The sequence below is a fragment of the Strongylocentrotus purpuratus genome, unplaced genomic scaffold, assembly GCF_000002235.5.
Source record: "Strongylocentrotus purpuratus isolate Spur 01 unplaced genomic scaffold, Spur_5.0 spur5_scaffold_12, whole genome shotgun sequence".
Lineage (NCBI taxonomy): Eukaryota > Metazoa > Echinodermata > Echinoidea > Camarodonta > Strongylocentrotidae > Strongylocentrotus > Strongylocentrotus purpuratus.
This window is the reverse complement of record NW_022145597.1, coordinates 325,568-343,339: the sequence shown is the minus strand read 5'-3', so window position 1 is coordinate 343,339 and position 17,772 is coordinate 325,568. Positions and strand designations below refer to the sequence as shown.

Below are 17,772 nucleotides of genomic sequence, written 5' to 3'. Positions count from 1 at the left end.
AGGATAGAACAAGGGTCATAGGTAACCCGACACATGCTCCGCCGACGATTGCTCCGCCGACATTTACTCCGCAAAACGCAACAATTGCTCCGCGACAGTTGCTCCGCCGACAGTTGCTCTGCCTGAAGCGACACTTGATCCGGTGACATTTGCTCCGCCGACAATTGCTCCGCCGACATTTTCTTCGTTCAAAAAGTGCCTCGTAAAATACAAAGGCTACTACGACAATTGTTGCTCCTCCCCAACAGTACCCCGTAAAAGACAATGCTCCGCCGACAATAAAATTGCTCTCTGATCCAAAAGTGCGGCCTCGTGGAAGACATGAATGCTCCTCTGGCAATATAGTGCAATAAATGCTCATCCGTTTTTTGCTATTCCCCATAATGTTTGATTTAACAAAAATAATCAAGATATAGCTCCTTATGCACGTTCTCCGGCGAAAGATAATTACTCCGCTCAAAATCTGTTTCATGTATTACTCATTTGCTGATCCAAAGCTCAAGGCTATCTCTCTCTCTCTCTCCAATAATGCTCCTTTTCCTTTTTACACCCTTTTCTTGTCTTCTTTGCTCTTTTCTTTCCTCTCATGCTATTAGTCTTCTTTCATTTTCATCACTTCTTCTATCCTCCCCCTCTCGAGTTCTATTTCTCTCGTGAAATTGTAACGTAATGTAGTACATGTAGTACATTCTGGTTTAGAATAGTATTTTCAATAATATCCAGTCCGTTTTCTATAGGTTTCTTTCCTTCAGTTTAGTGTATGTAACTTTACTATATATATATATATATATATATATATATATATATATATGTTAGTGTGTAAAACACCCCGTCTCATTCGAGTACTTTGTTTTCACTGACTTTAAGCCACACTGTCCTACTTGTAGCTACTTGCTCCCTCTATATAACAAAAAAATGCCTAATCAGTGACCATTGGTCCCCCATGATCCCCTTTTTCTTATATTAATTGAGAGCTGAGTTGATCCCTCCTATAAACTAGTACAGATATGCTTTAAAGGACTCACGGAGCCACCGGAAGAAGAGCAATTGGCTTATCATGAAGAACTAACATCGAACTGCAACAAAATGATTGTATAAATGGGAATAAGCAGAAAGGCTGCCATCTAATTTTCCCGTCTGAATAGGTTCTCTTCTTTACGTATAGTGCCTTTCAAAGCTATATAAAACAAATATTGACTGCTTAGTTTCGGGCGGGTAAAATTATAGCTCCTCGGTGCAGGCACGTAGCCAGAGTTTGATGTTTGGAGGGGCACATACATGTAATCGATCGAGGTTTAAAAAAGGGGTCTAAAAAAGTTCAACCGATCGTGGATTTTTTTTGGGCCCCCCCCCCCCCCCCCCCCCCCCCCCCGTGGCTATGTGCCTGCCTCGGTGATGTCGAGACTGCACTATGCCCCTCTACTGCGTCTCGAGTCACAGTACATTTTCGAGATCACATTGGGCTTTAGTTTTAACCAAGCCCCTCGAAGCAGTCAATGTTTGTATAATATTACGCATCCAACTAGTCAGTATCTGTATAGTATTTCGAATTAGCAGTGCCACGCTCACAAACTCACAGAGTTCCTAGCCGACTCAGATTCCTGAAAGTCCCCGGTTCGATGTATTCCAGCGGGTTGAAAGATAAATCCCTGAAAAAAACGGGCAAAAACAGTCTGGATCAAATGATTTTACAATCTCACTTATTGTTTCGTCACTACATTCAAATTTTGGGCCAATGAGTGTTTTTGATAAGCAATATTATTAACATAACCATTATCATCATCATCATCCTCTCCATCAACATCAATATCATCGTCATCACCACTCGGAATATTACATTCTATCGAATTCCCTGCGGTTAACATTCTTTCTAGATAATAAATAAATCATGAAGAGAACTGATTTAGAATCTTAAAAAGAAATCGTTAATGAATATTCGCTTCTTTTTTTTAAATAGTTTTTGTCCTGGTGTCTTTGTTTTGGGGTCGAATAGTTAATACGGATTAAATGCCCGTTTATAAGACAAAAGGTTCGCAAGATTAAAGGTTCATAAGACCAAGCGCCATGATTATGGACGTCCATGAAACCCAAGGCCCATTGGATCAAAAGCCCATAACACTATAGGCACGATATACCAAATTAGTTCATGAGACCCAAGACCCATGACTCACCATGAGACAGGTGCAATAAGTGACCGGTCCATGGGACCCCTTTCCCACAAAACTAGATTCGTACGAGATCGGAGCCCATGAGATGCATGGAACATGACACCGATAGCCTACGAGAATAAGCAATATCGTAATTATTAACATCATTATCACCGTCATCATCACTTGGAATGTTACATTCTATCGAATTCTCTGTGGTCAACATTCCTTCTAGATCACTGATAACTCACTTATTGCTAGTTCTTCTATCTTCTTTTATCACAAGGGAAATATTGAAAAGATGCTGTGATCATTGCCACCAAGCGCCCTGTTGGAGGAATATTTTTAATAATACTTAATGTTCTAGCAGTATATCCTATGAAAAACATTAACACATAATTCGTGCTGGGGTAGGAAGGATTGAGGAGTAAATATTGAATCAACTTACAACCACACAAGATTCGATTGATCATCAAACGTTCCCTTCCTCAATTCTCTGATTGAATTATTTGTCAGGCCCCTGAAGGTACAAGAAAGGTCAGAATACATGCGTCAACTGATAATCAATCATTTGATATAACTGGGTTTATTAATGAAAGAGAAATGGTATTAATATATAATTATTTAGTTTCATAAAAGCATTTAAATGTAAACCAATACTTCATACGGCATACGGCGAGATTGTAACCTGTATTTATCATGTTATACCTCAGTCATACCACCAAACCGACTTCAGACCGACTCCAAACTGACCGATTATTGGCTACAGACGTTTTATTATTGTCTTTCGGACTATTGCCGGTCTATTGTCGGTCTGGTCGGTATGACTAAAGCTATGGTCACAACTCAGTGCAGCGCCAGACCGATTTGTAGCCTGCTTGGTCGCCACTGGAATTTAGGCATCGCGATAGCCCGAGGTGGTGACGTAAGTGGAGAAGTGTATTAAAAAGATACATATAGGAAAGGATACAGTCTGAACATATTTCGTTACAATAATTACTCTAGATAAATAGATAATATCAGGGGAAATGTTCTAACTTTAGCCATTGTTGGTAAAAAGCACAAAATTCCTTTTGTAACCTGACATTGGTTGCCCAACGTGATGTCGAGACTGCACTATGGCCATCTACTGCGTCTCGGCTCACAACACATTTTCGGGATCACATTAACCATGCCCACTTTCAAATTAAGCAGTCAATATATGTAAAGTACTCCGAACTAGCAGTGCCAGGCTCACAAACTTACAGATATTCTAGCCGACTCAGATTCTGGAAAGTCCCCGGTTCGATGTATTCCAGCAAGTTGCCAAAGATTGACCTAAGAGAAAAGGGGCAAAAAAAGTCTGGATCAAATGATTTTACAATCTCTCTTATTGCTACGTCACTACACTCAAATGTTGGGCCATTGAGTGTTTTAAATAAGCAAGATCATAATCATAACCATTATCATCATCATCATCATCATCATCATCATCCTAACAATCAACGTCTCCATCATTGTCATCATCACTTGGAATGTTACATTCTTTCGATTTCCCTTTGATCAACATTCTTTCTAGATCATTGATAAATCACGCATTGCTAGTTCTTCTGTCTTCGTGCATCTCAAGAGAAATATTGAAAAGATCTGCTGTGGACATTACCCAGAAAATGTCCTGTCGAAAGAATAAATGAAGTTATTTCATATTCTTGCATTAAATTCCTATAAAACACATGAATGCATGATTCGTGCAGGGGTAGGAAGGAATGAGGAGTAAAATATTGAATCAACTAACAACCCGATAAGATTCGATTGATCATCAAACATTCCCTTCCTCAATTCTCTGATTGTATTATATGACAGGTCACTATGAAGGGACGAGAAAGATCAGACTACATGCATCAACTGATGATCATTTGATAGAACTGATGTATAATAATTGAAATAACTGAGATTATTGATGAAAGAGAAAGGGTGACAATATTACATTATTTACTTTCAAAAAAGCATTTAAAAGTACACCAATACTTCATACGGCGTATACGGCGTACGTTGGGAATGTTGAACCTGTATTTATCATGTCATACCTCAGTCACACCACCAAACCGACTTCAGACCGCAATTAGTGAAAGGTCCATGAGACCCCATTCCCACAAAACTTAATTCGTACGAGACTGGAGCCCATGAGATGCGTGGAACACGACACCAATAGCCTACCAGATCAAAGATTAGACGTCTGCAAATATTTCGTTACGATTACTCTAGATAAATAGATAATATTTGGGGAAATATTCATACTTTAGCCCCTGTCTGTATACAAGCACGAATATTCTTTTTTTTTAATACCGAAATTGGCTGCCCAATGCGATGTCGAGACTACAATATGCCCCTCTACTGCGTCTCGGGTCACAGTACATTTTAACGATCACATTGGGCAATAGTTTTAACCAAGCCCCTCAAAGCAGTCAATGTGTGTATAATTAATATTAGGCAGCAAACTAGTCAGTATCTGTATAGTCTTTCAATTTGGCAGTGCCACGCTCACACACTTACAGATATTTTAGCCGACTCAGATTCTGGAAAGTCCCCGGTTCGATGTATTCCAGCAGGTTGTTAGAGAAAGACCTCAAAGATAAAAGGTGCAAGAACAGTCTGGATCAAATGATTTTATAATCTCACTTATTGCTACGGCACTACACTCAAATGTTGGGCCTTTGCGTATTTTTTATAAGCAAAATCATTATCATAATGATTATCATTATCATCACCATCATCCTAACAATCAACTTCTCCATCATTGTCATCATCACTTGGATTGTTACATAATTTCGAATTCCCTGTGATCAACGTTCTTTTTCGATCAATAATAAATCACGCATTGCTACTTCTTCTTTCTTCTTTGATCACAATGGAAATATTGAAAAGATCTGCTGTGGACATTACCCACATAATGTCTTGTCGAAATAATAGATGAAATAATAATTATTTCATATTCTAGTAATGAATTCCTATGAAAAACATAGACACAAAATTCGTGGTGGGGTAGGAAAGATTGAGGAGTAAAATATTGAATCAACTTACAACCCGATAAGATTCGATTGATCATCAAACATTCCCTTCCTCAATTCTCTGATTGTATTATTTGACAGGTCACTGTGAAGGAACGAGAAAGGTCAGAATACATGCAGCAACTGATAATCATTTGATAGAACTGATGTAAAATAATTGAAATAACTGAGATTATTGATGAAAGAGAAAGGGTGACAATATTTCATTATTTAATTTCATCAAAGCATTTAAAAGTACACCAATACTTCATACGGCGTACAGGCGTACGTTGGGAATGTTGAACCTGTATTTATCATGTCATACCTCAGTCACACCGCCAAACCGACTTCAAATCGACTCCAAACTGACCGATTATTGGCCATAGACGTCAAGTAGTATTTTCTTTCGGTCTGTTGTTGGTCTGTTGTCGGTTTGTTTTCGGTCTGGTCGGTATGACTAAGGTATCAAGACGACTACCCGAGGGCAACTTCCCCCCCTGTCACTTACCTAGGGGTAATTCAATAAAGGGTTACGTAGTCATATGGGTATTATCATAGAACAGGGGTGGTTGTCCTGTGGTTCTGTCGGATGATACCTTTGCTGTTACTGCCTGAGTACCAGTGTTTTCAGAAACATATATTCGCTACAACAGAATAAGATGGTTTCGATATCTTCTTTAAACGATATATTTAAAGGATATTTGAAAGAACTTCTTTTCCTATAACTACTGCACAATGGTGGTTCAGGAAATTATTTATTTCGTTTAAGTGTCGAATCAACATGAGATATACTTACATTGACTCCAGAGTATGAAGTCCTTTAAAAGCATCAACATCAATGTTGGAGATTTGGTTTTCTTGAAGATCTCTTTGGAAAAAAAGAGATAAGAAGATTACTAACAGCATTATGGGAAATCGTTTTCACATCTTTGCAGGGGTCATTTATATTTTGGTCGAATGGTTAATACGGACTAAATGGCCTATTATGAGAAAAAAAAGGTCCGCAAGATTAAAGGTTCAAAAGACCAAAGCGCCCGCGATTATGGACGTCCATGAAAGACTTGAGAGTACAAAGTGAAAAACCTGTCGAAAGAATGAATTGAATTTTTTTTATTCTTGCATTAAATTCCTATAAAATACATGAATGCATAATTCGTACTGGGGTAGGAAGGAATGAGGAGTAAAATATTGAATCAACTTATAACCACTCAAGATTCGATTGATCATCAAACATTCCCTTCCTCAATTCTCTTATTGTATTATTTGACAGGTCACTGTGAAGGAACGAGAAAGGTCAGAATGTATGCAGCAACTGATAATCACTTGATAGAACTGATGTAAATTAATTGAAATAACTGAAAATATTTATGAAAAATAAAGGGTGACGATATTTCATTATTTATTTTCATAAAAGCATTTAAAAGTACACCAATACTTCTTACGGCGTATACGGCGTACGTTGGGAATTTTGACCCTGTATTTATCATGTTATACCTCAGTCACACCGCCAAACCGACTTCAGACGATCCCATTCTTACAAAACCTAATTTGTACGAGACTGGAGCCCATGAGATGCGTGGAACACGACACCAATAGCCTACGAAGTCAAGGATTAGACGTCTGCAAAAATTTCGTTACGATTACTCTAGATAAATATATACTATTTGGGGGAATATTCTTACTTTAGCCCCTGTCGGTAACAAGCACGAATATTCTCTTTTTATACCTAAATTGTTTGCCCGATGCGATGTTGAGACTACAATGTGCCCCTCTACTGCGTCTCGGGTCACAGTACATTTTAAAGATCACATTGGGCAATAGTTTTAACCGTGCCCCTCAAAGCGGTCAATGTTTGTATAATATTACGCAGCCAACTAGTCAGTATCTGAATAGTACTTCAATTTGGCAGTGCCAAGCTCACAAACTTACAGAGTTTTTAGCCGACTCAGATTCTGGAAAGTCCCCGGTTTGATGTATTCCAGCAGGTTGTTATCGAAAGACCTCAAAGAGAAAAGGTGCAAGAACAGTCTGGATCAAATGAATTTACAATCTCACTTATTGGTACGTCACTACACTCAAATTTTGGGCCATTGAGTGTTTTTAATAAGCAAGATCATTATCATAATCATTATCATTATTATCATCATCATCCTAACAATCAACGTCTCCATCATTGTCATCATCACTTGGAATGTTACATTATTTCGAATTCCCTGTGGTCAACAATCTTTCTAGATCATTGATAAATCACGCATTGCTAGTTCTTCTGTCTTCGTTCATCACAAGGAAAATATTGAAAAGATCTGCTGTGGACATTACCCACAGAATGTCTTGTCGAAATAATAAATGAAATAATAATTATTTCATATCCTAGCATTGAATTCCTATGAAAAACATAGACACAGAATTCGTGGTGGGGGTAGGAAAGAATGAGGAGTAAAATATTGAATCAACTTACAACCACACAAGATTCGATTGATCATCAAACATTCCCTTCCTCAACTCTCTGATTGAGTTATTTGACAGATCACTATGAAGGGACGAGAAAGGTCAGAATACATGCAGGAACTGATAATCATTTGATAGATGTAAAATAATTGAAATAACTGAGATTATTGATGAAAGAGAAAGGGTGACACTATTTCATTATTTTGTTTCAAAAGAGCATTTAAAAGTACACCAATACGTCATACGGCGGGAATGTAACCTGTATTTATCATGTCAAACCTCAGTCATACCGTCAAAAGCGACTTCAAACCGACTCCAAAACTGACCGATTATTGGCTATAGGCGTATTATTATTGTCATTCGGACTATTGCCGTTCTATTGTCGGTCTGGTCGGTATGACTTGATATCAAGACGAATACCCGAGGACCCCCGCCCCCCTTTTTTTTGTCACATACCTAGAGGTAATTCAATAAGGGGTTACGTAGTTATCTTGGTATTATGGTACAGAGGTGGTTGTCCAGAGGTTCTGTCGAATGATACCTTTGCTGTGACTTACTGAGTTCCAGTGTTTTCAGAAACATCTATTCGCTACTGTACAGCAGAATAGGGTGGTTTCGATGTCTTCTTTAAAGATAAAGTTGAGTTCTGGTCATGTGAATTCATTGTGAAAGAAACGGTATGGAATCTATCAGAAAAGACTGATCATCTAGTATATAAGTATTCGTGTGTATTGCAAGGTTCTGGAATCATCAAAATGATAAGAAATTTGGCCAAATTTTTGCAAAGTTACAAGCACTGTACACAGAATGATGTATATGGGACTACACGAGCACATGGCGAAAAAACCTACCCCCCGATTTTTACGATGTTTCATTTCATATTTAGAATATGAAGGCATTTGAAGAGCCATGCTTTTCAGGGAACATGTTTAATCGGATGTTCTTCCACCCTTGCATAATAACAATGATAACGCTCACAAATTATTTTTTACCTCTTCCCAGAACTCAACCTTCTCTTTAAACGATATATTTAAAATATTTGGAAAAGTTCTTCTCTTCCTATAACTATTGCACAGTAGTGGTTAAACAAAATATTTATATATTTTAAGTGTTGAATCAACATGAGATAAACTTACATTTCCTCCAGAGTATGAAGTCCTTTGAAAGCATCAATAGCAATGTTGGAGATTTGGTTGCCACTAAAATATCTGTGGAAAAAAAAGATACAAAGATTGCTGACAGCATTTAATATGCGAAATCGTTTCCACATCTTTGCGGGGGTAATTCAACAAAAAAAATTAAACGGTATTGTGCAAAACTTTTCGTGTCAGAGGTTTTAAGTCCATTCAGATTATTCAGTAAGATATAAATAAATCATTATGAAAAATAATTCAGAATTAAAAAAAAAGCCATATCAATAAATGTTCGCTTCTTCTGTTTGAGTTTCTGTCCGAGTTTATTAGTTATTTTTGGTCGAAAAGTTAATACGGATTAAATGCCTGATTATAAGATTTTTTTTAACAAGATTAAAGTTTCGTAAGATCAAGCGCCCGTGATTATGGGCGCCCGTGATTATGGACGTCCATGAAACCGACGGCCCATTAGATTTATAAAAAAAAACATAACACTGTAGGCCATATATACCAAATTAGTCCCTAAGGGTTTTTTTTCCATTCCGAAGTACATAGTGTAGTTGTTTTGTTAAACATAATGAAGCAAAGAAGCTACATTACACTCGATGTATACTTGCTCAAATCACTAAATCCTCAATCCTCATCGCGTGATAGATTATTCCTTTTTTTAATATCATGTTTATATATTATCATTATTATCATGTATCACATATGTTACTACATTGTATTTTATACTCTCATTATATTCCGTGGTATATTATTACTCCTTCAAAAATAATATAACAATATTAGAGTGGATACACCACGAATATAATCAACGACGCATTCACTTTGAACAGTTTGTTAATTTGTCATTCACTGATAATTATCATGATTATTTTATATAAAAACTTACTCTAGCGAAGTATAGCGTCACGCTTTTTAAAGTAATATATGGATCTTCTGTCTTATTTTATCACAAGTGAAATATTAACAAAATCTGATTTGGACATTGCCCACAAAGTGTCCTGTCGAAAGAATCATTTAAATAATAAGTATTTCATATGCTAGCAATGAATTCCTATGAAAACATGAATACATAACTCGTGCAGAGGTAGGAAGGAATGAGGACACCTGCAGATTCGATAGGTCATCAAACACTCCCTTCCTCAATTCTCTGATTGCAATATTTAACAGGTCACTATGAAGGGACGAGAGAGGTCGGAACACACGCAGCAACTGATAATCAATAATTTAATATATGTAAAGTTATTGAAATAACTGAAAATATTGATGAAAAAGAAAGCGTGACGATATTTCATTATTTATTTTCATAAAAGCATTTAAAAGTACACCAATACTTCATACGGCGGACGTTGGGAATGTTGAACCTGTATTTATCATGTCATACCTCAGTCACACCACCAAACCGACTTCAGACCGCAATTAGTGAAAGGTCCTTGAGACCCCATTCCCACTTAACTTAATTCGTACGAGACTGGAGCCCATGAGATGCGTGGAACATGACACCAATAGCCTACGAGGTCAAAGATTAGACGTCTGCAAATATTTCGTTACGATTACTCTAGATCAATAGATAATATTGGGGAAATATTCTTACTTTAGCCCCTGTCGGTAACAAGCACGAATATTTTATTTTTAATACCAAAATTGGTTGCCCAATGCGATGTTGAGACTACAATATGCCCCTCTACTGCGTCTCGAATCACAGTACATTTTAAAGATCACATTAGGCAATAGTTTTGACCGTGCCCCACAAAGCAGTCAATGTTTGTATAATGTTACGCACCCAACTAGTCAAAATCTATACAGTACTTCGAACTAGCAGTGCCACGCCCACAAACTTACAGATATACTAGCCGACTCAGATTTTGGAAAGTCCCCGGTTCGATGTATTCCAGCAGGTTGTAATCAAGAATCCTGAAAGAGAAAAGGTGCAAAAACAGTCTGGATCAAATGAATTTACAATCTCACTTATTGCTAAGTCACTAGACTCAAATTTTGGGCCATTGAGTGTTTTAATAAGCAAGATAATTATCATAATCATTATCATTATCATCACCATCATCCTAACAGTCAACGTCTCCATCATTGTCATCATCACTTGGAACGTTACATTATTTCGAATTCCCTGTGGTCAACATTCTTTCTAGATCATTGATAATCACGCATTGCTAGTTCTTCTGTCTTCGTTTATCACAAGGGAAATATTGAAAAGATCTGCTGTGGACATCACCCACAAAATGTCCTGTCGAAAGAATAAATGAAATAATAATTATTTCATATCCTAGCATTGAATTCCTATGAAAAACATAGACACAGAATTCGTGGTGGGGTAGGAAAGAATGAAGAGTAAAATATTGAATGAACTTACAACCAGAGAAGATTCGATAGATCATCAAACGTTCCCTTCCTCAACTCTCTGATTGAGTTATTTGACAGGTCACTATGAAGGGACGAGAAAGGTCAGAACACATGCAGCAACTGATGATCATTTGATAGATGTAAAATAATTGAAATAACTGAGATTATTGATGAAAGAGAAAGGGTGACAATATTACAATATTTAGTTTCCAAAAAGCATTTAAAAGTACACCAATACTTCATACAGCGTATACAGCGTATGCCGGAAATGTAACCTGTATTTATCGTGTCATATCTCGGTCACACCGCCAAACCGACTTCAGACCGACTCCAAACTGACCGACTATTGGCCATAGACGTCATATGTAGTATTTTCTTTCGGTCTGTTGTCGGTCTGTTGTCGATCTGTTGTCGGTCTTGTCTGTACGACTAAGGTATCAAGACGACTACCCGAGGACAACTTTCCCCCTGACCCCTGTCACTTACCTAGGGGGAATTCAAAAAAGGGGTAACGTATAGTTATCTGTGTATCCTGATGGTCCAGGGGTGGTTGTCCTTTGGTTCTTCCGAATGAGGCATTTGCTGTGCCTGACTGAGTACCAGTGTTTTCACAAACATCTATTAGCTACAGCAGAATAGGGCGGTTTCGAAATCTTAATTAAACCATATGTTTAACCCTAATAGGGTTGGTTAATAAGTTAAACAATCAGAAAAATCGTGGAGGGGGGGGGGGCATATGCCCCCCCCCCCCCTCCACGATTTTTCTGATTGTTCGGGAACGCATATGGATCGCGCCCCACCGCTCGCTGACTTTTTTTCTTTCGAGTCTTGCGCATCTTTTAAAAGATTTGTTTTGAAAATCAGACCTACAGTTTCAAGGTCACGTGACCTTTTGTCTTTGCATGTCAGCCCGAAAATCGCTCATTTTCGTGATTTGTGTACAAAACATAAGGAAATGTCATTTTTCCTAAAAATAGATTAAACATTGGTTATTGGGTCTTGTTTAAAGTTTAGGTGGTTGTTTTGGAAGTCAAAATAGTTAAATTGTAGTTAGAAATGTTAAACAAACATCGATATACATAAGAAATTATCAAAACAAGAGATAACATAAAGAATAAGCTCGCTCTTCCAAATTTGTTGTCGTATTATTATTCCAAATGGTCTAAACTATTTTGGGCACATTGTTAGGAGATCTAAAGGTGTTGAGAAGCAAATACTGCAAGGAGCAGTCTAAGGAAAACGGGGTAGAGGTTGTCCACCAATATCTTGGACTGATGATATCAAGAAAGTGTCTGGACAAGGAATGAAAGGTGCAACACAAATGGCAGGTGAAAGAGTTGCATGGCGTGCTCTCGTGAAGACCACAGCAGCGCTTTAAGCAGGGCTCCCACTTAGCCGAGTTGTATTAGCGAGTTATGGGGAGTTGTGGTGAGTTGCCTCAAAGAGGCACTCGCAATAACTCGCGAATAATTTGGTATGGCTTAGCGTAACTCTTTACAACATTCCACGACTCTCCTCGAAGTCGCGAACAGTTCCAAAATTTGGAACATGTTCAAAAAATTTCCTCGATTCGTTGCAATTCGAGGTGAACTCGCCTACACTCGTAATATACACGCATTACTTGTAACAAGCTCCCGCTGCACTCTTCATAACTCGTAGCAACTAGCCACCTTATGAAGAGTGCAGAGCGAGCTTGCTACGAGTAATGCGAGTATATTACTAGTGTAAGCGAGTTCACCTCGAGTAACAACGAATTCACCTCGAGTAACAACGAATCAGTGAAAATTTTGAACATGTTCAAAATTTTCGCTGATTCGTTGTAGCTCGAGGTGAACTTGCTTTACACTCGTAGCAACTCGCCACCTTATGAAGAGTGCAGCGCGAGCTTGTTACAAGTAATGCGTGTATATTACGAGTGTAGGCGAGTTCACCTCGAATTGCAACGGATCGGGGAATTTTTTTGAACATATTCCAAATTTTGGAACTGCTCGCGACTTCGAGGAGAGTCGTGGAATGTTGTAAAGAGTTACGCTAAGCCATACCGAATTTTTCGCGAGTTATTGCGAGTGCCTCTTTGAGGCAACTCACCACAACTCCCCATAACTCGCTAATACAACTCGGCTAAGTGGGAGCCCTGCTTTACAGCGCCACCTGAAGTTGATGATGATGATGGTCTGATGAATATACGTAGTGAAAAAGAATGCCTAAATATGAATAATATATCATTTATGGGTAAAAATGTCATTTCTATGACCTTATTTGCATAAATTACCATAAATATGCAAATGAGTGAATTTTTCAAATGTTTGTATACCCTTCACTTGACACGCGTGCACATTTTCGCAGAGATCGGCCGTTTCACGGCCGAGATCTTAAGGGGAGCCATAATCCCCCCCCCCGGCTGTACTAAGGCCTCAAATAGCCCGGCCTTTTTATGGTTAAAGGATTTTGGAAAGATCCTCTTTTCCTATAACTATTGCACAATGGTGGTTCAACAAAATAATGATATCTTTTAAGTGTCGAATCAACATGAGATATGCTTACATAAACCTCAGAGTATGAAGTCCTTTGAAAGCATCAATAGCAATGTTGGAGATTTGGTTGTCACTAAGATATCTGTGGAGAAAAAAAGATAAGAATATTACTGACAGCATTATGCGACATCGTTTTCATATCTTTGTGGGGGGTAATTCACCAATATTTTCAAAACAAATCTGTTCGCTACGTCACTATGACGTCACTACGATTCTAAGCCGATTTAGCTACTCCTTCTCCAACGAACGTGAAATCCACTGGCATTCTGATTTCATTAATTATATGACTATTCAAATCATCGATCATTAAGAATTTCGAAGTTTGAATGTTAATATCAACACGCTGTTGCAAATATTTCAAAAATCGGATCGTAGTCAGATTATACAGTGTATGGTGCATGGGCATACAGTTTAGTCAACTTGTTCAAATGATTGAAAGTGAAATCCTCAATCCGATATATTTCATTATTTGTTAATGTCCTACAAAACCGAGAAAGAAGTTCTTCAGCAATATGGAATGTTTCTCCATAACGTGTAAATGACTAATGATTTTTTGAATTATAGTTTTTATGATTAAAATGTGATTTTGAAGTGGGGGTGACGGTAGCGACCAAACATTTTCCAATAAATGGACACTAGAACATAAATGTATTCCTGAATTGTATGCATAATCTTAAATGGACTTTAGATATATACAATATTAATATATTTTATTTTCTACGCCCGCATTGATTCCTTATCACAAGTTAAAATCTGTAGATAATCCAGGAACTTTCAGACCGTGTCTTGAATTTACGTTTAACACAATGTTTTTCGCAATAACAAGATGTATGAAATTTAACATTTTATTTTGTTATTCTTTTTTTTCCCAGTTTTTTTTCTCCAGTTTTTGTTTTTGTTTTTTTTGTTTTTTGGGGGGTCTTTTTAGTACCCTAAACAGTGATAACAATAATAATAATAATACATCCTATGTAAAAAGCGCTTAATTCTTATGTTTCTAAGAGCGAGTGATCGTTTGTTGGAAAAAGCAAATGTTTTCCAACATATACAAATTGACAATTGAGAGGAAAATCTAGTTATGCATGTATATATGAGCTGAAATAAACTAAGCTAATGTGTATAAATTTGATTGTTAAAACTTACAATTGTGTCAGACTGTTCAAACCGGTAAAGGTATTATTTGACAATGAACCGATGATATTGTGAGATAAATCCCTGTAGGAAAATGGGAAGCGTTAAAAATGTTACATGTATTAATATTACTACTACAATTACTAAGTGTATCAATCACTAAAAAAGGCTTTGCTCTTGATGTATGAGGTTCTACGTCGCTATCCTGTATTCAAAATATGATCTTCAAATATTACTTCTAGAAAGGCATATTACAGTTTGAAATACACTCCAAGTAACAGTAAAAGGACTTGTTGAGTTGACTAGTTGACGCAAGCGTTCACGCTCGCATAGAATTGGGAGAGCACAGAGTGGGACTTGGGTTCCGTACAATGAGGATTTTGTTATCCTTTATTTTCTTCCTACTCCCCAACCGTTAACCCATGGAATGCAATTTATTTGTAGAAGTTGATGTTATACATTCTAGCCATACAGCATTTCCCCCAGGTGATTGGTATTCTATAAACACCATTTAAATGTAAACATGACATACTTTATTAAAATGAACGTTTTAATACTCACAGCTTGGTCAACTTGTTCATATTGTTGAAGCTCAGATCCTCAATCCGAAATATGTTATTGTACGTTAGTAGCCTGAAAGAGTGATGGGAAGATTTAATACATAGAGAAAAACAAGAGGTCTTGATTCGGTGATCTAGATAATTTGATGTCGGTTCATTCGTTTACTCTTTACTCAGTGAAAGACAGGTTGGACTAAAACTCTACCCAAGTTTCTTCGCAACCAAATATCTGTCAATACCTTGAAAATATCTGAAAACTCACCACTTCTGTTTATAACTAGTTGCAAAGTGTATTTGAACATGTTTAATGAAAATGCATCATAATGTTTTGAAGGTAATGCAAAGTTTTAGGAAAATTTGAAAATTAGGTGGATAGTGATTCTTTACAATTTTGATATATTTGGATGCCCCTGTGGATGTTTTATAAGCTCTAGAAAAATTAGCCCCTTAAACACTTCTGCTTTCGAGAACATTTCAATATAAAAATTTACCGGTGCTCCCGGTAAATTTTGATAAATTTCAAATAGCGCCTACGGCCGTTCAATGGCAGCTGCGATCATGAACATTTCAGAATATGTAGTTGTGATACATAATTTCCAAATGGTAATAGCTAATCGGTAGATTTTAGGCAAGAAACATTGTTTTAAAGCTTAATTAATATCTTGACCTGGAGAGGGAGCTATACAACATAAAGAGTTTATTATTTAAAATTGCATAACTTTAGACTCCATTTCAACCGCGACAACGATCACTAAATATTGTAGGATGGCATATGCTTCCAATATGGTCATTTGAACCAAATTCATGACCCCATGCCAAAACTTTGTATTACCTTTAATTGTTATTACTAGCAATAGTAATAGTAGTAGTAGTATGTATTTCAATTAACAAGATGAGATAACCGGGATGAATCTGGAGAAGTGTGTTACGAAATTGACGTTAGTACCGCCCAAGGCCTAGGCAACTGGATTAAAAGCCAGGGTACTAGTCCTACTCAATAGGCACCGTGAGCATTCCATGGGATAGATATGTGCGTAATACCGTGTGAGTCAAAAAAAAGTTTACACCTAGAAAACTGCTTATTATTCAAAAAATCATAATTAAACAGTAAATTATTATACATCTTATAAAAGAGTAATTTATTCAAAATCATTTGGTATCATTTTTGTGTGGTATGTGTTCACGCTTGGATGAACAGGAGGCATTGTTTGCGAGAGTGCAAAAATCGACTTGCGCCAAAGTGATGCCTACAGCATGTACTATGTTCGGATTAGCGGAGTGAGAGAATGAATTGAATGTATCAAATGAAATGCATTGCATATGCTTTTTGCAGAAGCAAAGTCACACACGCGCACAAATGTTCGTTGATATTTGATATTCGATATTTGATATGTGTGGCATGATTAAATTTGTTAGGGATGTTATTTGGATCTGCAAAAACCGATTTAATACCCAAATCCCAATTGTTTTATGTAAATATCACAAAAGCAACTTTGGCGCAAGTCGATTTTTGCACTCTCGCAAACAATGCCTCCTATTCATTCAAGCGTGAACACATACCACACAAAAATGATACCAAATGATTTGGGATAACACACTCTTTGTATAATAATTTACTGTTCATAGACGATTTTTTAAATAATTAGCAACCTTATAGGTGTAAACTTTTTTTGACTCACACATAGCATAAAAATGATGCATTATACGATCCATCCACATTCGAGTTGAGGCTGTATGCATCTATCGTAAGAAGCCGTCAGACTTAGTATAATAGATGCATAAACCGGGGCATAAACAGACTCAACAAGAGCGGATATATTGTTAATAAATAATCGAATGAAAAAATGCACCTTTGATGTAGAACCAATTCAATTCAAAATGGTTTCGTGTCATTATCAATGACGTTTAAATCACAAGTATAGAAGGCTAACTGTAGCGTGTACAAAGATATAATCGCACTATAAACCTGTATACGCGTTTACGGGCAGGGCTACTCTCAAGTATTGGCCCACACACAATATAAGCACACAAACCTCATCGCGCACTGCTATGCATCTTGTACTCAAACCGTTGGATAGTACTGGAACGCTTTTTCATGAACAAACACCGTGTGATAGTGTGTGTTTGGCCAATCATCTGATTACGATCTAGCAGTTTTTGTTGTTTAGATGTAGATATCATAATTTTTATGGTATACCTTACTTTAAGAATCTTTCGTAATCCTGTCATGTAATTGGTAGAAAGTGAAGTTGCGTTTTTTTTACTATGCCCGCAAAAAGACGGGCATAGTTAAATTGTGCTACGATCCCCATTGGTGTATATGTAAAATATTGCTTTGTACAAGATCGAGCGCGGATACCATAATGGCAATGCGATTTGATCGCGAAATTGTCCTGTTCTACTGGAGCACAGTTCTGCTTTCCCTGTTC

General features: G+C 37.2%; 1 protein-coding gene across 1 annotated transcript; it reads right to left on the bottom strand.

The window, feature by feature from the left end:
• Positions 1-1,573: 1,573 nt before the first annotated feature.
• On the bottom strand, positions 1,574-17,381 carry LOC105437559 (slit homolog 2 protein-like). Its single transcript, XM_030982504.1, has 7 exons — positions 17,377-17,381; positions 15,345-15,416; positions 13,663-13,734; positions 8,758-8,829; positions 5,970-6,041; positions 3,393-3,464; positions 1,574-1,649 (listed from the first exon to the last, which is right to left on the bottom strand). The coding sequence occupies exons 1-7, from the start codon at positions 17,379-17,381 to the stop codon at positions 1,574-1,576; spliced, it is 441 nt and encodes a 146-aa protein (XP_030838364.1).
• Positions 17,382-17,772: the final 391 nt, after the last annotated feature.